The following is a 20363-nucleotide window of genomic DNA, read 5'->3' as shown; positions in this document are numbered from 1 at the left end:
ATGATCCTTCCAGTCTGCCTTCAGCTACATAACAATATTTAGAACTTCCTCATAGTGCGGTTACATTAGATGTTATATAACCTGTTTGCTTATTAATGATTGGAGAACTGTGCCCTCCATCAACTGTAAGCACTTCCACATTAAATGAGCTTGCTGAGGTCTGCCAGCTGCCTGCTTTCACCAGCTCCTGGTGTCTGTGTTTTGACTCCACGTGCCCCACACCCGCTGGGACTGAGATAGCTGAGTGACAACAGCAACAGGTTTGGTTAATCATTAGACAAGCAGTTGGGACTGTGAATTCCATCTACTAACTTCTAAAGGCAGAAGGAGAAGCAGAACCTGCTTAGGCTGAGGAGTGACAGCAATGAATTCCAAACATCAGTTTGTGCAGCTCAGTGATGGTCACTTCATTCCTGGACTGGGCTTTGGCACCTATAAACCTCAAGAGGTAACAGTAGGGGGTTGGGTTGAGGGTTCAAACAAACTAGACATATGATGAATGGAATCCAATCTGAGTGGTTAAGTTACGTGCTTCCTGTGTGACTGTGGGGGGCTCATGTGCTACTGTTTCTCCAGGCTAGAGCTACACCATGGACAGGAGAGAAAATGGTCAGACATTGCTCTGAATCATTGTCTGATGGTGTGGTCACCTATTGAGTATTCTGGGTACTGTTCCACCACATTTTAGTCTGTTTACCAACATGGTAAAATGATGAATGTCAGCAATTGGCTTGCACTGGGATTAATTTCTCTCTTCCTGTATATACTTTGGGAACTTTTTGTGTTGCTAAAAGTACTTGAGAAGTATAAGAATAAATGATGGGAAAAACTTCCTTTTCACTATGAGGAAGGTTTCAGTAGCTCACAGAAAATGTTGGACCTTGGCTGAGTAGAGTTTTCATGTGCTCTCAACTGCAGGAAATTTAGCTGAATGTATAATATAACATCCTGAGAAGTCGAACAGGAACTTAGGAAGTGTATTTGTCATTTTGGGGTCATTGTTCATGTGTGTTGTATTGACAAATTATAATCTAAAGTGGAGCGAGCCAAGTTCACTAGACTGGAACTAATTTTGTACTCTGGACATTTAATTGTGTGAAAAGGAATTAGTTCCCTGAACTTTGAATATAGCATTTTTTTCTTCTGCAGGACTCAAGGAAAAATCTAGAGAGCAATTGTAAGGCACGTGAAAGGATCTGGTTACATTGTAGAGTAAAGTGGCATGAAGGAGACCACTAGGACTTCAGCTGTAGTTGACGTGCCCTTACACCTGAGAAATAACAGCTAGTATTAGCAGTAGGTGGTAGAGCTGAGTATTGCATTCAGTTTTATTTCATGAAAAAGAAAGCTTCTGAAAATTGTCAAATAGAAAACAGCATGTTTGATTTGCCTTTTTACTCTAGAACAAATGAACTTTGAAAACATCATCCAAATTTTGTAGATGATGCAATTTTTTCCATTTCACTCTTATTTTATCTTCCACAAAGAATGAGCTTTAAGGGCTGATGCTTATGTGAATTTTCTCTTGTAAGAGGAGTATAATTTCTTCTCTGTCAGTTTATATCCTTAGAGTATATATATTTTTTTCAGGCCAGGGTTTAGTTCTGTCATACAGAGATAGAGTTGTGGACCAGAGGTGACACAGCACATTGCTGTTTGTTCAACAGCCTATTATCAATCTGCCCCCTGGTGGCCTCTGGAAACTTGATTTTTCACGTTTTTATAACACACAAGGATTCCTGCTGTCCCTAAGTAATCTAAACAGTGGTGCTTATTTATATATTCTGCAGTCATGTTCATAGTCCTGTTGTTCCAGGGCAGTGGCATAGATTGCCAAAAGACCAGAGAAAATACCTGGAGACTGCGTACAAGGCACTAGTGCTTATTGAGGAGTCTTTATGGGGAGGGTCCACTAGTGACTGGCTGAACCACAGCACCTGCCTTCTTCACACTGCTTTGCCTAGCAGGGCTTCCTCCTCTTCATGACATTTTGTCCTGTGAACCCTGGTTAGATGAGTGACACTTATCTTCTTCACAGTACCTTCACTTCTATCCCAGTTACCACAAACAGATTTTTAACTAAATTTTTTATTTGTTCTTTTTAGTTATACATGACAGTAGAGTGGTTTTTGAGATATTAATAAAAACATGGTGTACATCTTATTTTAATTTGAATCCCAGTATTTTAAATGTACATGATGTGGACATTCTCTGTGGTATATTCATATATGAACATACAAAAGTTTTTGTGTGTGTGTGTGGAAGTGTGGTGCTGGTGATCGAACCCAGGGCCTTGTGCATGTGAAGCAAGCACTCTACCAACTGAGCTATATCCCCAGCCTGAACATGTGAGAGTTATGTCTGATTTATTCCACTGTATTTCCCATTCCCATTCCCACCTCCTTCTGTCATTCTTCTTTGTCTAAAACTCCAAACTTCTGTTCTTCCCTTTCCTCCCCACTTGCTGTGTGATAGCATGCACGTATCAGAGAGATGATTCCACCTTTGTTTTTTGTGGGACTGCCTTATTTCACTTATCATGATAATTTCGAGATCCATTCATTGAACTAGCAGATGTCATAAAATTATTTTGCTTAATGGCTGAGTTATATTCCATTGTGTATATCTTTCACATTTCATTAATCATTTATTTGTTGTAGTGCACCTAGCTTAGCTATTGTGAATTCCACTGCTTTAAACATTGATGTGGGTGCTTCACTCCTTTGGATACATAGAGAGAAATGGGATAACCCAGTTGAATTGTAGTTCCATTCCTATTGTTTTGGAAAATTTCCATACTGGGCTCCAGAATGTATCAATTTGCAATCACCAGCATTTTACAGCGTACCATCTTCTTTACATCTCCCCTCACCAACATTTATTGTCATTGTATTCTTTTTCTTTTTTGGTACCAGAAATTGAACTCATGAGTACTCAACCAACTGAGCCCAATTCCCACCTCTATTTTTTGGTATTTTATTTACAGATAGGGTCTCCCCAAGTTGCTTAGAGCCTTTCCAATACTGAGGCTGGCTTTAAACTTGCCATCCCCCTGTCTCAGCCTCCTGACTCTGGGTTTATAGTTGTACGTCACTGCCCCAGCTGTTACTGTATTCTTTTTTAAAAATATAGTTTTTAGTTGTAGATGGACACAATATCTTTATTTATTTTTATGTGGTGCTGAGGATCCAACTCAGTGCCCAACATGTGAGAAGCAAGTGGTTTACCACTGAGCTACAGTCCCCGCGCTGTTACTGTCTTCTTTTTTTTAGGCTTTTAAATCAGCTTTATTGAAATATAATTCACAGTTTTCCCATTTAAAGTATATTCTTGATAGTTGCCTTTCTGAATGGAGTCAGTTGAAATCTCAGTGTAATTTTAATTTGAGTTTTTTTAATTTCTAGAGATGTTGAATGTTTTTTTCATATACTTGTTGACCGTTTGTTCCTCCTGTTTGAGAGGTGTCGGTTTAATTCCTTTGCTCATAAATTTATTGGGTTTTACTTACTTTCTCTTCTTGGTGTAAGCTTTTTGATTCCTTTGTATAGTCTGGATATTAACGCCTTTTCTACACTGTGGATGACAAAGGTTACCTCCAGTTCTGTAGAATCAAGAGAGTTAGGCTGCAGAAGCAGTGACATCATCAACATTCACTTCCTTAATTTGCTTATATCACAAACATGTAAGGAGCAACTGTCCTGGCATACAAGAAAAAAAGTGTGTTTCCACAGGTAGCCTTACCTTGCCCTCATTTCCAATGTGCAGAAGAAAAAGACAAGGTTCTTAGAGATAATAAATATCTGGGAGAAGAAGTCCAGGCTTGCTCTCATTATTTCATAATTTGGCTAGGATTTTGGGAACAGAAAGAGACATTCAGGGAAATACTGTTTTACCCTTTTCTTTAGAACCATATATATGTGTATGTATGAACCATATATATGTATATGTACACACACACACACACACACACACACACACACACACACATCTATCTTTCTTTGGGAGAGTGAAATGTGTTGTGCCTAGCATAGAGTGTCAATTTAACCAGAAAAAAACTTCTCTTGATTCTACACAATTGGAGATAAACTTACACCTAAAGTGTAGATACAGCACTAATTTCAACAATACACAAAGAAATAAAATAGCTTAATGCCAAAGAAAGAAAGTAAGTTAAACCCAATAAATTAATGGGCAAAGGAATTAAGCAGACACTTCTCAAATAAGATGAACAAACAGTCAACAAGTATATGAAAGTCTTAGAAAATTATCACAGCATCTTTTCTTGTAGGAAATATTTTCCAAGTGGTTTCAAAATTCCCATTATTTGGGAATGTGATATTATCTGTGTATCTTTATTTGGAGATGATTCATAGAACCTTGCATAAAATTTTTTTCTATAATCAATCTCGTGCATTCTTTCCCTGTATTAATTTTACATAGTGATTTATCAAATAAATGATAACATGTCTATACCTGTATGCTGGATCCTGTGAGTTCCCCCAAGAAACTCAAGGAATCTGAGTCACTTCTAGGGTCCACTGATGCAGGTGTACTAGGATTTCTTTGTCTGAAGGGGCTTGTGGGATGCAAGATTCTTGTATTAACTAGGAAATACCCAAAGTAATTCAGGGACATTACCCTAAATACAGAACTAACACAAGATATGGGCAAAAGTTGAGTTTCAGGAGATCATTGTTTTGGCCCAAGATATTCAGTTTGGTACTTTGGCTATTTCCTTAAGTATTATATAAGAAAAAATGGGCATTCAAAGTTCAAGGGACTAGTACCTTATCACATAATTAGGTAGTCTGAAGAAAACATTGGGATATAAAATTCCTTCCAGTCTAGTGACCTGTCCTCTTTGCTCACTAGGAGTTACCTCTCATAATATGACTCTCAAATACTTTTGATTGTTCCTCTAGGTTCCTAATAGTAAGACAATAGAGGCCACCAAAATAGCTATAGAAGCTGGTTTCCGACATATTGATTGTGCTTATGTATATCAAGTAGAAGAAGAGGTAGGACTGGCCATTAGAAGCAAGATTGCAGATGGCACTGTGAAGAGAGAAGACATATTCTATACTTCCAAGGTATTGTGTATACAGTGTAAATATTATTGAAATAGATATGAAGAAATGAAAATTAAGTGATGAGGTATTGGTATTTTACCAATATTCACAAATATTGGTACAATCTTCATTCACATATGATATCCAGTTTCAAAATAGAGAATGGTTATGAATTGCTACTCACAGTCTACAAATTATGATTTTTAAATTTCTATACATTTCTGATTCTGGAATCAGCAGAATGATTTAGTATTAGTGTGGAATCAGATAAAATTAAGACCAGATTATGGTTTTATTTTCTCCATGATGACTTGTAAAATTACTTATGATTCTGAATATCAACTCTAACATTTGTTTTTATCAAAGATCATTTTGTAGAAAAGTGTATGGGGAGTAAAGAAGATGTAGCTAAAATGTCTTGATTTTTGTTTAGCATATAATAAAATATTCAAAACGTGTTTCCCTTCAGTTCTTTATTAAATAATTCTTGTGAAATAAATGGATGAAATGGACTAATAATATGTTTACAATCTCTATGAAACACAATTCAGAGATTCAATAATGTTATTATTTGATAACAATAATATCTTTTGAGTATTTACTTCCATAGTTTGATTGATTGACTAATAATAGCCAAAAATATAATCCCATTCACATGAATAGGTGGGATAAATGGAAACCCAAGACCTGAAGAGAATATCTTCTCTGTGATCAACAGTTTCCAATCCACAGACAAATGAATGTCTCAATATGAAGTTAAAAAATTTCCCAAATATGAGTCATGTATGAATCCAGTCCAATTTCCTCTCTTTAACCATTGCAGCTATGGTGCACTTTTCATCGACCAGAGTTGGTGCAATCTTCTTTGGAAAGATCACTGAAAAAACTTCATTTTGACTATGTTGATCTGTATTTGATTCATTTCCCATTTTCAATGAAGGTAAGCAATTTGCATCATCAAACCAATTCAATTCCAGCCATTCCTAGGACCCTCATTACCAAGGATGGTTGAATTAAGTTTCTATGTAAAATTCTATAAACCTAATTTATATGAATTATAGAAAGTCAAAACCATTTAGATTTGTGATTAGAAGTAATCTTCAGAAACATCTCTGTTTATTTATCCCTTATATCTGCATTACTAGAGGTTTGCTTGGTTTTGTTTTAGCCTTTTCCATTGGTGGTAAATGTGACTTTGGGACAGTTCAAGCTTCATAGTCATTAATATTTGATAGGGTCTCTTCATCTTACAGCATCAAATCAATCTTGAATACAAACATGAATGACCATCTTAGGTACACATATATATTCATGGACACACATGTGTCCAGGTGGATAAGGAATATTGTTTAACCTGTGTCATCACTGAAACTCACTATTGCTGTTTAATTGAATGCAAACCTGTACCCTCCCAGTGAAAGAGAAGAATTGACACAGGGCAATGTATTGGGACAGGAAAAGTAACATAAGCTAAGTAGGAGACTCCATGAGGAGAACTGCAGAAATCTTTTAAAATTATATATATAAGCACATAGATAATTTGATGTAAGAGAATACAGGAAGATAAGCACCTAATGGTATTCCTTACATCCACATGCAAACACTTTGTAAACAGATGAATAGAGAGTGATACTCCACTTATTTCATCGGCTTGAATGTTCCATTCCATAAATACACCTAGCATCATTGCTATACATGGACATATGAATTTGGCAAGATTGCTGTGATGATCACTTCTATTCCAGCCAGGGGAAGAGCTTTTACCAAAAGATGAAAATGGAAAAACAATATATGACCACGTGGATCTCTGTGCTGTGTGGGAGGTGAGTGCCTGAGAGAGTGATCACATAGGAGGCCCACAGGGTGACAGTCAGGTCATGCTTTCTCCTGAAATTGTGGGACAAGCAATCATTATATTTTAGAGAGGATTTTTCTTAGGGTGGTGGGGAGGAATGAATTACTCAAATATAGTAGAGGGAAACAGCAGAGAAAAATGGTGACAGTGAGAAATGCACCACCTGCCTCCACATGCAGTGATGTCTGATTTCCCAGGGACACAGGGATTCCTTTTCTGGTCTCAGTACTGTGCCCAATTATCTTTACCATTTTTCTCTTGTTAATAATCAGTTCATCAGCTTTGTTGCCATTTCCTGACAGTGCTCCTATTAACAGTCTGTCTGGACTTTATACTGACATAGTCCATTGTACAAATGCCTCTTCCCAACCCCTTCCTCCCAAGGCCATGGAGTAATGCAAGGACGCAGGATTGGCCAAGTCCATCGGGGTGTCCAACTTTAACCGCAGGCAGCTGGAGATGATCCTGAATAAACCAGGCCTCAAGTATAAGCCTGTCTGCAACCAGGTGAGAGCCCTGATCCTCACTGCCATCTCATTTCTTTCCTTGTTTCTGCACCACCTCCAAGTGTCCATTTCTTCTGTTCCCCAGTTCATTTGTCTTTGTAGAACAGAAGAGTCTAAGACTGTCTTGGAGGGTGTGGAGGGTTCTCAATTGTACCTGTGCTGGGTGAATCCTTAGTGAAAATGAGGGGAGGAACATGGTGCCCAGTTTTTGTAGGAATTTGGTGACGTACAGGTGATCTAGGAGGAGAGTTGTGGTTCATCTGACTTCAGGGACATGGTGAGCTTGTCTTTGAGGAATGGAGGATAACCAGAGACTGTATGGGTGAATGTGTAGTGGCAGGAATTATGTGTAGGAAAGAGGTCCAGTGCACAGGAATGGGCAGTGAGCAAGAAAGAGTGAAAACAGAAGATGAATGATCAGGTTTCGTGTGGAGGTCGGGTGCCTGAATCCTTTTTATGGCTTATTTCAGTTTTATGGACCCAGAAGCATCAATTAGGAAAAACAGCAGAGCTCATGAACATAACAGGCCTGAGAGCAATTACTTGTTTTTGGTGATTCTGATGGTGGATCAAATTCACATTCAGGAACTTCAACCAGAATATACAGTTGGCCCTGAGCCTAATCCCTGTTATCTTTCTTTCTTCCATGCTTTCTGATATCTAATCTATTGTTTAATTAAATCAATTCTGGGCATGGTTATTTGTCTGTGGTTGGAAAACATAGACCATAACTTTTATAAATGTTGATAGTGCATTATAAATTTCAAATATAATTGCTAATAATTGAAAATAATTTTGTATTAATTTATCTTAATTTTTTATCATGAAATTTTTCAAACATACAGAAATTGAGAGGGTGATATAGGACATTCTTATATTCTATCTTTTATCTAAAATTGTAGACTTTTAGGAACACTGTGAGATGTAGATTTTTTTTTGGATATATCTGCATACACCTGAGTAATATTTTGCTAAATTTATTTACATTCTATTGTAGACTAGAACTACTAACTCTTAGAGAACTTAAGGAACATTTCCTAGGAATGAAGATCATATCTCACACAGCACACTTCATTACTATACCTAAAGTTTTGTAAGTCTCTCATACCATCTAAATCCAGTCTGTGTTCATGTTTCCCATTGCTTTTCTGAAATATATTGTGGACTTCTTCCCCTTTTCAGGATGCCACTCTGGTTCACATGTTGCCCTTTGTCATGTTTCTTATGCTCTTTTCAGGCAGATTGGTCAGTCACCCAGTGCTTTTCCATATAATGCGTGAACCAGGATCTTTTTTCCAAACAGTCTTATTATATCAGTGAACTAGTTTCTCCAGTCCCATTTGGAGTCAGGAGTTAGACTTGAATTCTTTTTATAAATCAAGGGGCAGGTATAGTGGTCCTCAGTTACTGGTTTTTGCATCACTCCAGAAAAAAGTTGCAGACATGTGGCTCAGACTTGCAGGCATGAATTTACTACAAAGGATAAGAAAATGGCAAAAGATGAAACTCTTAAGGGAGAGAGTGAATCCTCTCAGAAAGGAGGGGGACGGCATGCCCACCCTGGCTTCCAGTTTTCTAGGGAGTCTCTTGGGAGTTTTATAGTTCTGCCAACCTTTACCTCTAGACTGTTGGCTGACAGTAGGGTGGCTTCTGATGTCCAAGTTTCCATTGTTCATGTTCTTGTCCAAAGAGGGGAGATTTTCAAGTCTGGGTCACTTTGTCCCACCCTGACTGGTTCTAATTGGAACTTGTTCTTACATATATGAATAGGGAGAATTATTCTAAGCTCCTGGAGGTATGGACTAGGATTTTATAGGTTTTGATGAACAATTTTACACAAATGTTATCTGCAGAATATCTATCAAATGTCTTTCAAACTTATTCTCATGAGTCATTGGTCAATCTTGGTTAATGACAAAATTTAAAGACCAAGTTTCAATTTTTAAAAAAATTCAACTTTTTTTCTTTGGCATTTTGTTTTCATATTAACATTAACATTTTGTAGAATGAGATACTTTCTGTCTTGTCCACTGCAGGTAGAATGTCATGTTTATCACAAACAGAGGAAATTGCTGGACTTCTGCAAATCAAAAAACATTGTTTTGGTTGCTTATAGTGCTCTTGGAACTCAACGAGAGAAACCATGGTAATGAGAACATCAGGGAGCTTACCTCAAATGTCCTATAAGACTCACATCTGAAGCTCACTCTCAAGTGGCTCAGGGACAGGAGAGAATTTAGACTTCTGTGAAGGTCCCATAAATCACTGATGCTGCAGGTCTAGGGTCTGCATTTGAGGATGCCTATTTAGAGTGGTTCAAATAGACCTCAGTATATTTTGTGTGTTGGTGTAATGGTGCTTGCCTGTCATTGCAGTGTCTGGGGAAGCTGAGGCAGAAAGATTGTAAACTTGAGGCCAGCCTCAGAAACTTAGTAAGACCCTGTGTCTTAAAAGGGTCTTAAAAAGGAGTAAGCATTTGCATCTCTTGCAAAATAATTTTTGATTAAACCTGTAGTAATTGCCCTTAGACACCGTCCTCCCGCCTACTTACACAAACACATACCAAAACCAAACAAACAAACAAAGAAAAAACACCACCCAGAAATAAATGATATCTTCCTAACTACTTGGCCTCAGGACTTAAGCACTTCTTTCCTTCCAGGGTTGACCAGAGCTCTCCAGTTCTCTTGGATGATCCTGTTCTTGGTGCCTTGGCAAAAAAGCACAAGCGATCCCCAGCCCTGATTGCCCTCCGCTACCAGCTGCAACGGGGGGTTGTGGTTCTGGCCCAGAGTTTGAAGGAGAATGAAATAAAAGAGAACATTCAGGTTTAGAGGAGGGCTGTGGGAATGTGGTTTCTTCACATGTGTGCTTCTTTGAAACTTGCAAGGATCTTATTGGGACCAGTCAATATCCGCAGCATGTCCTCTGCATGTAAGTTTTCAGGTGCTTTCAGAGTGTGTTCTTTTACTCTACAATGGGATAGACAGTGCAAATGGATAGAATTAGGTTGGATAAAACACAGAGATTTGGTTTTCAGCATCGGTAGCCATGTATTGTGTAACTCTTACAATTGACATCTTTGTATATTTTCCAAAAATAGAGTTTGGATTGGGATACTTTTATTCCTGAAATTATTATTTTTTACACTTCCCAAATACTCAATCTATTTTAATATTCATATATTATTTCGATTTGAGTTTTTCACTAGTCACCTGTCAGTTTATGTATTACCCATTTAGATGTGTTGTTCATCTTTTTATTCTCGAGTAGGGGAACTTTTTTGAACCATTACTTAGAGTAGATGCAAAACAAACCACCCATAATATTGAGGTAAGTGCAAATAACACTTGTTTATTTCATCATTCCATGGTTTGACTATTAGCCTTGGCTCAACCTGAACTCAGTGAATGTCTTCCAGTTACACTGGATTTTCATAATTTTGTAATAGATTCTCATATGCATCCGCAGAACATGTGCTCCCTCAGCTTCAGTCCTGCTTGCTCTGTTGTCTGGTGTGTCTGAACTCCCCTCCATAGAATTTTACATCTACCAGTTGATGATGCAGGCTTTATCTCATCACATAGCAGTGTCCCCAGGCAGTGAATGGATATTTGCAGAGCCAGCCTTGTGATGCCTAGGTAGACTCACAATGGGCACATCACTGCTTCTGCTAGGTTCTAATGGCCAATGCAAAGTATAGACCATTCGAGACTCAATGGGTAGGGAAGTAGACAGAGTCTCTTAGTGAAAGAAGCTGCAGATTCACATAGGAGATTGGATACTGGGAGATGTGAATTATTGGGGGAGCATTTTTGCAAACAATTAACTACATTTATGTATTCTGAATATTGTTTTTCAGATACAAATGTATCTGTTGAAATATATTCTTCAAATTCTCCTTATGGTTTCTTTTTCCTTTTGGTATATTTTCATGAATAACGTTGGTTCTCTTGTTGTTTTCATGTCTTTACTTTGTGGTTGATGAGTGGCATATTTTTCTTACACTGGGAACTGAACAGCCTTAGTACATTACTTTACAAAAGTCCTACAGTCTTTACCTCCATATTTATTTTAACTGCAGGTTTTTTTTAATAATGTTATTTTAACTGAAAATCCAAATGCACACATAATTTTTAAATGACTACCTAAATTTTTCAGTAACAGGAATTACCTTTCTGGCTACATTTCTGTCATCAGTTGTCTTATTTGCTCTTTTTCATAAGCTTCATTATCATGGAAAATTAGTCTTTCTGTTGTATATCACCAAACATTTCCTACCTCTTCACTCATTTATAAATATCTTGGCTATTGTAGATTGACCTTTCATAAAGAATTTAGAAGCATTTATCAATCTCTTCCTAGATTGTTGCTGTTTGCTTGATATTGCATTGAAACTCTCACTAAATTTGGAGAGAAAAGCACTTTAAAATATTAAAGATTTTAATCCATGATTATGAGTTTCTAATATTTAGCTAGTCTTTTAACATACTGCAGCAGTATCTAATGGAAGATTTTTATTTCACTGTCAAATCTGCAGCTTAATGTTCCTGGGTATAGTACTCTTAGCTGGTATGCATTTTCTCTCAGAGCTTGATATCTATTATTCTATGACTTCCCAGCTGTCAGGGTCTAGGTTGGGAAATCAACTGAGATCCAGATTGATGTTTCTGTAAACATGACCTGTCATTTTTCTCTGGAAGCCTTTAAAATTTTTATTCTGTATGTCAGGCATATTCATACTAATGTGCCTTTGTGTGGGTCTGTTGAAATTTTGTATATTTGGGGTCTTGCAAGGCTCCTGTATAGGATTTCCATTTTCATTCTTTAGGTTTGGGAAATTTTCTGATATTGTTTCATTGAAAAGGTTGTGCATTCCATTGTTTTGTATCTCTGAGCCTTCATCCATACCAGTGAATCTTAAATTTGGAATTTTTAGGTTATTTCATATTTCTTGGAAATTCTGTCCATGGTCTCTTAACATCTTTTCTCCATGAATAGCTTTATTTTTAAGATTACATATTTAGTCTTCATTGCCTGAAACTATTTTCTAAGTGGTCTAGTCTGTTGGTGATGTTCCCTGATGAATTTTTAATTTGGTTTATTGATTCCTTCATTTCAAGGATTTCTGCTAGATATTTTTTTTCAGAATATTTGTCTCTTTATTGAAGTGATCTTTTATTTCTTGTATTTTTTCTCTGATTTCACTGCTTACATCGTACTTTACTTGTTAGATCAGTTTAAGTATACAAATTTTAAACTTTTTCTGAACACATAATATTAAAGTTTACTTTAAGAATATAAATATCTCCCAATATTGAACAGGTAAAGAAAATAGCATATTGGTTTATTTTATGTAGTTATTATATTTTATTTTCTAAGTAATACTGATTAAAAATATTTACACACCTACTTTTAAGTCCACAGATTAGCACTCTTATTTGTATGGCTTTAAAATTATAGCACAAGATCTTTACATTAAGGATTGGGGGAAAAGATTCCATTCAAAACAAAGCCTGATATATTATATACATGTTTTTCTCTGTACCTTATTTTAAATACATTAATTTTTAAATAATGCTCATCTGTTTTTTTTTCATCTTATAGTAAAATACTAGTGCAACTTTTCATCAAAATAAAGTTTACCACAGATGTAAATTTACTCTCCCAATTGAAAATGGCCCTTCAGCTGCCATTAAATGAAATTTCTCAATCTAACTTAAATGAAAAAGAATTGATAGTTGTCATCATAAGCAAAAATATGAAGTATTATAGCACTGTCTACATTTCTCCTTAAAACACAAATTTTGAAAGAACCAGAGATATTTTATAGAAAAATCTAGTTGGTTTTAAAAAGGCACATGGGTGTTTTTTTCTTGTTTGTTTTTTTAACATTCTGGAAATTTTGCCACCACCACTCTTTCTGTTGCAGAGATGGCACCTGTGATTATTGGGGTAGACAAGAATGTTGTTCAAACTAAAGAAATCCAGCCAAAATTTTAACTGCACAGTAATAACGCACTTTCTTCATGCAGCCTTGTTTCCTACATATTCAATTTTCTAACATGCATTGGAATATGGAAAAAAATTGAGGAAGGACATGACCTGGGGAAGAGAAAACGGTGATAAAGAACCCTTACTACAATGAAAATAGATACTTTCGTACCCAACTATATAATAAGAATATAATCCATTTAAGTTTTCAGAAATATACTTCTCAAAGCTCCCCTTCATTTATGAGAAAGACCCTCCTCTGTGGCATTAACTGGGGTGAGGGGCATCAGTTTGTTTCAATAGAAACAGTTCAGCACAACAGGAAATCGTTTTTAACTTTGGTCCACTTGTCTGTCAGTTTAAGGACAGTCACACTGCCCATAATCAGTTCAAAAACCCAACGTGTAAATTAAAAAATATATCTGTTATTTCAATCCAAAACTGGCATAGCTGTTCTGTCATCATTCTTTGCCTTTTCAACTTGGGAATCCACTGCTGGTTTGGTCTTTAAACTCTCAGCACCTCTATGATCTTCCTTGGCAGCCTCAGCAGCATCTGCTTGGTTAGGCTCTCTCTCCTCTTGGCTCATGATTTCAGGGGTCACATGATCCAAGTCGGCTTCTAGAAGCTCAGTTTGTACTTCCACTGGCATCTGATTTACCCATTCAACATGCAGCTCCTCTATGTGTACTTCAGTACCTTCTTCAGTCTGAATTCGACCCACTTCTAGATAACTGACTTGGACCTGCTCTGGAAGCTCACTCATGTGTGAATCATGCACTTGGCTGTCCTGAAGCAGATCTGGATGGACTTGTTCCACAGTCACTTGTGCTGAATCCACCTGGACCTGAAGTAATGGTAACACATGCACCTTCCCAACTTGTTCTATAATAGTCATTGATGTCACTGGTTCAGTTTGCACACGTGTTTCTACTGAAAGGACTTCTTCAGTTACTAGACTCTCTGAAATATTATGAGTATCACTGAGGTGCCTCCTTAATTCATTTCCTTACATAAACCACAAGTCACATAAAGTACAATGGTTGGGTTTATCTCCAGTGGGTATTACCAAGTGATCTTTGAACTGGACCCAGCTGTTAAATACACTGTTACACACCTGGCATTCATACAGCTTCTTCCTTCCCTTTTTTGCCCCCACTCCAGTTTGGCATGCAGTGAGGTGACATTTCAAAGTACTATTTCTAGCAAATCGTTCATGACAATTTGGACACTCAAAAGGTTTTTCACCTGTATGTTTTCGAAGATGCTCTTTAAAATGTCCATAGTGGTCAAACTGTTTCTCACAGTACTGACATATATGATTTTTTTCCCAGTTCTTTGCTTCTTACTCACTCCACCTTCTTCAAGGTGGTAACAATTTACGTGCTATTTCCATACGCTCTCCTGAAGGTACCTTTTATTGCATATTTCACACTTGAAACTCTCAGTGGAGTGTGATTTCATGTGTTCCTGTTTGCTTATGGGGTCAGATGCACAGCCATCTTCTTCTTTAATTTGCCCCTTTCTATCACCTTGTCGGTACTTGCTGGTAATATCTGCCAACAATTCTAAAGCAGAATCATCAGAGGAACCTGTGCTCTGTATGTACTTTATGGACTGCTTGGCAGAAGCCACTTCCTCTAATGTTTCAATGCCTTCATGTTCCACTTCAATTGTTCCTTCAGCAATCTCCACCTCAGTTTCAACAGGCTCTGATTCTGCAGATGGCAATGATCTAGTGATAACATTTGAAGTTTCTGCAATCTTTCTTTTTTGTGCCTCATTTTTTCCTGTGGTATTTTCCTCAAATGGAGCTGAATTTTCTTTGTATCTGACTTCAAGGGCTTTAATAGCTTCTAGCATTTGTAGAAATTCTGCTGCTTTCCATACGTCATTGGCTTCTTCTTCTCCTTGTATCATTAGTTTTGCTGTGTATGTGAACTCAATTAAATGACGAAAGGCCATTTTACTAACACCTTCTATCTCCACCAAAGGTTCCTGTGTAAACTCCTGAAAGAATTTGTAGAAGAACTTACTGCAAGCAGCCAAAGCAGCCTTATGGGCCTTAAAATGATGTCCATTGTCTATTAGTGTGATATCGGTAAATTGATCCTGATCTCGTTGTTCATTCAACTGGTCCAGAATCATTTTATGATGTTCAGGAAACTCCTGAAGGCATTCCATCATCTCTTCAGCCTCCATGGCCTTTGGGTTGCTTCAGGGAAGGACTTAAACTCCTTCTTTAAGATTTCTGGTGTTGATGAATTTTTATACTGGAGTATCTTTGTTTGTTTGGGGCAATTTCTGACCTTGCCTTTTCATGTTGTATGTGTGTCTACACATCTAACAGTAAGGATCTGAGATAGTAGAGTTTCAATTCTGTAGATTTATAGCGTCCCTGGAGGTTTTCAGTACTGAACCATTTAGGTGGAGAGAAAGAATAACAACAAGCAATCAAATGATATACAGCATTAATCCAAATATTTCATGTTTTGACTTCTACAATGTTGTCAATGTAGAGACAAATAATATGCACAATTATTGCATACAATAAAAACAGTTTGCTACAGTGTTTACAATTTCAAATGGTGGAAATTAAGAGAACAGAGGTGATGTAGGATGTAATGATTATGAGGAAAATGGAGAGAAGATAGAATAAAAAATTAAAGGAAGTGCAAAGGAGAGAACAATAGAGATTGGCCATTAGCAGAGGAAAAGGAGGAATGACAGTCAAGGGAAACAGATAAGTGAGAGAAAAAAATAAAAGTTTTTTATTTAAAAAATTTTAAAAATTAATAATGAAAAATAAAAATAAAATGATACAAAAGTAAATTATATTAATCAAACATCCTAGTCCTCAAACAACTGATTATTGAAAAATAACTGGTTCTAAAAATGCTATAAATAAGGAACAATATCAAATATGAATATATACAAATGTCCACGAAACATTAAGGTCACATTTGAGCAGAGAAATGAAAAAAGGAAAAAAAAAAAGAAGAAAAAAAGATCTCAAATTTAAAGAATTGTTTCTGTTGGAGTTCAAAATATTCTCAGCATCTGTTCTCAGTGGTTAGGTGGGCTTGTTTGGACAATGATACTTGCTCCACCCTCATGGTGGTATTGCTAGGGTGAGACAGGTAGTCCCAGGGGCAGAACTCTTAGAGGCAGGACTTATGCTTAGGCTCCAGACTCTTCACTGAATGAAATTGGCCTGGAGATTTCAAATCAGCCTTCCTATAGGGCCTAGCAATTGCTGGTCCATGCTAAAGACTGTACTCCAGTGATCTCCCCTTGGGCTCCACTCATGTTGTGGAAGGGTCAAATTTTAATCCACTATATCACCTGGGGACTGCATGGTTCCTGGTCTTGGGTTTAGTCTCCAAACTCAATCTCTCCATCTCCCACCCTTTTCAATTCCTAGCCAATGAGTCTCTCCCAGCTGGTCCTGGAAGCAAGCAAGATCTCAGTGGGAGGGGTGAGCTAGGAGCGATTTCACAACCAGTTGTCCCCTGTGTAAAGCTCTCTCCACAATAGATTTTCTCCTGGTTACTTAGGCTTACTTTATGTTGTGCATGTGGGTTTGCTAGGCCTGTATTTAGGCCAGACTTGGATTTGCCAGGAATCAGGTCCCTCAGCTGCCAGCTCCATGCACTACTGCTGCAAAATGATTCCTTCTTTCGTCCTCCACACACCAACTTGAGAGATGTGGTTTCCTTCCCATAGGAGGATATTGTGTAGCACACCTTTTAGTTTAAAAATATGGATTCCATAAATTCCTTTATCCTCTGTGCTCATGGAGAGACCAATCTGGCTGGTGACTCCAACTGTGGCAGTAGCTGTGGTGCTGGGCATTTCTTCCTGACTTGATTAGTCTAACTTAATGAGTACCCAATCTATTGTGAGTGTCCAATATGAAATTCCAGAAAAGTCACCCCTGTATTTCGTTTGTTCACCCACCTTGTTGAGAAACTGCTTGTCTGGTTTTATGCCACTGAGCAGCCGGGAAATTTGACTTTATATTCAGCCAACTTGAAACCTCTTCAGTAAACTTCTCCATGAAAGCCTTTGTATATATTCTGTTAGATTTATTTATACAGTAGTGGTAATTCTGATAATCCCTTTTCATTTTGAGAATTTCCAAATGCACAGAAAAGTTCAAAGAATTCTCTTAGTACCATTTACCTCACTCAGCAATTGTTAAATTATCAACATTTTACTCTTGCCATTTTTGAGGAAATTACTTATGATTTAAGTATCCATTTGTTTAGGCATGTTAGCAATTTGTGAAAACTGTTTTCATGTTTAAAATGTCTCAGATTTAGACAAGGTGATTCTCTTTCCACCACCTCCTTTGACTTTATTAAACTAATTACCAGGATATAATTAGTACTTTAAGAATTTATGACTTAAAATTATTGAACAAAAATCATCATTGGAGTTTGAAGTTTTCATTGATACAATATAGAAACCAACCTGTAGCTGGGCGCAGTGGCACATGCCTATGAGCCCAGAAGCTCAGGAGGCTGAGGCAAGAAGATGGAGAGTTCAAAGAAGCCTCAGCAAAAGCAAGGTGCTAACCAATTGAGTAAGACCCTATCTTTAAATAAAATACAAAATAGGGGTGGGGATGTGGCTCATTAGTCCAGTACACCCTGGTACCTTCCCCTTTCCCCCCAGAAAGAAAGATATCAAAGAGTATCCTTGGAAATTATTGAATTACCTTACATATCTCAAAATGTCGCCTCTAGCTTTTTCTGGGTCTTTTAAGTATGTTGATACCATAATCTTGGTATAATATTAGCCTTATTTGCTACAGCTTCTGTTTAATGATCTCTCTTTGTCTATAGTTGGTACAGTTTCACTACATTATGCATTACAAGTTATTTCTTTTTAATTTTCATCTGACACTTATTGACCATTTGAGTGTTTTGTTTCATGTCTCTAATAAGTTTTGGAAATTCTCAGATATTTTAAATGTTTCTGCAGTTATCTGATTTCATTGGATTTTCAGGATTGGCAATGCACCGTCCACCTATGCTAAATACTTTCTACTTGTGTGATAGGTTTTTGATTTCGAGTTGAGTGCAGAAGACATGAAAGACCTAGATGGCCTGAATAGAAATTATTGATACCTTGCTGCTGAGTTGTAAGTAATGTTGATTGACATGACCATTGTTTGTTTTAGTTTCAAGTCTTTCCCTCTTTTTCAATGGAGTTTTGATCAGACCTCAGACACTGATGTGGCTGACAAATGGCATTTGTCGAGGCCATTGGGCGAACATTTTGTTTTGAGTTTGAAAATGGAGACATCTCAATGCAGAGGATAAAGTCGTTTTTGAGAAGAGAGATTCAAAAGCAAGGGAAGAGTGTGCAGAGAAAACATCCAAAGAGGATTATTGTCATGAAAAAAATTTTACTCCTTCTTGATGCTTTATGGTTATAGAGTCTGACAGTGCACATATGTTATAAGTGAGGGTAAACAAGGAATATATGTCCCTTCTGCTTGAAGGAATGTTAATTTATAATAGAAATTAATGTGATGACTGTAAAGGTCAGGCGAGCGTCGGAGGAAGAGACCACCAAGAGACTATCTCATGCAACGGCAAAGGGTTTATTGGGGACCAGCATGCTGGGGCTCAGAGCTCACTTGAATAGAGCAAAGAGAGAGAGAGAGAGCCCTGAGAATCGCTTAAGCAGAGCTTATATACTTTTCTTGGAGAGGGCAGGGAGGGAAGTTACATTTTGCAGTTTGGCAGTTGGGGACAGCACATTCTGGGAACAAGATTAGCAAACAGTTTGGCAGTTGGGGACAGCACATTCTGGGAACAAGATTAGCAGACAGTTCTTAAGATTTCAACAGTGTTTTGTTAAGCATACAGAAAAACGAAGTGACAAGTACCTATTTTATTAACCTTTCAATGACATGTGAGAAGGGATTAGATAATCAATGATGATATGTCCTTAAAAACTGGAAGGTATATTGTTATCATTTTAATATAAATTAAAAAAAGGAAAAGGAGGAATGCAATACCAAGAGAGAGTAGCAAGCAATTGGCAATTCTTGTTCCCTATTAAGTACTTCAGGAAGTAATGATTTTCTGTTGTATTGTTTTTAAAGTATAGAGATGTAAATATTATATGGTGAGCTCTAGGGGTTTGCATGTCTACCTTATAAACAACAGCCTTTCCATATCTGAGTGTAGCACCGTGCCATGTGTGATCAGCAGTGAGAAAATAATTAATGAATTAGTGAAATGGAAGTTAAATTGCTATCAAAATACTCTACCCTAAAATACTTTTTGTATCTGTCAATATCTAAACCTGTTTTTATACTAAAGATGGCATAAATGGATGTGTCCTCTACAAATATGTATCCACGTTGCAATCTTTATCTGTTTTCACTGAGAAGAAGAAATAAGGAAAGATATCTTTGTTTGATACAGCTAAGGGAGATGAATATGAGTGAATTCTTGTTTCAGTGAGTTTTTTGTGTGCTGTTCTAGAAAAGGGAATAGAATTTGAATGATTTAGTTACCTTTCTGATAAAGGTATATTCAGCAAAGTAGGAAAAGCCGATTTCACAACCACTCAGGAAATATAATGGAGTTTGTAGTTGTCACTTCTTTACCCCTGTAGAAAAGTGTCACTGAGTCTGTTACACATTTTACTTTCTCATTTTAGTGGAGCTGATCATCCAAATTATCCATTTGCTGAGGAATATTAACGTGGACACCTTTGTCATGACTTCTACTGTGGATTGTGATGCAGGAGACAACTCAGGTGCTACTGATTGGACACATCACTTGTGTTGTTAACCCATGTATCTTAACAACTCACATTCTGCTGGAGGAACCTTCACCAGTCCAGTACGGAAGACACTAAATTTTCATCAATTTTTGATAAAAATAAAGTTGTTTATCTCAAGATTCTATATTC

At 37.1% G+C, this 20363-nt stretch overlaps 1 protein-coding gene and 1 pseudogene across 1 annotated transcript; one reads left to right on the top strand and one right to left on the bottom strand.

Moving 5' to 3' along the window:
* Window positions 1-223: 223 nt before the first annotated feature.
* LOC143411983 (aldo-keto reductase family 1 member C1-like) lies at window positions 224-20358 on the top strand. Its single transcript, XM_076872815.1, is given in 8 exon segments — window positions 224-448; window positions 4923-5090; window positions 5893-6009; window positions 6815-6892; window positions 7309-7431; window positions 9467-9576; window positions 10093-10258; window positions 20109-20358. Coding segments are annotated over 8 exon segments (855 nt in total). The 5' UTR covers window positions 224-364; the 3' UTR covers window positions 20118-20358.
* On the bottom strand, window positions 13855-15626 carry LOC143411982 (zinc finger protein 131 pseudogene; annotated as a pseudogene).
* Window positions 20359-20363: the final 5 nt, after the last annotated feature.

This window comes from Callospermophilus lateralis, chromosome 13 (genome assembly GCF_048772815.1).
Source record: "Callospermophilus lateralis isolate mCalLat2 chromosome 13, mCalLat2.hap1, whole genome shotgun sequence".
NCBI classification, from domain to species: domain Eukaryota; kingdom Metazoa; phylum Chordata; class Mammalia; order Rodentia; family Sciuridae; genus Callospermophilus; species Callospermophilus lateralis.
Note: the sequence above shows the minus strand (reverse complement) of the source record. Positions and strands in the feature narration are given on the sequence as shown.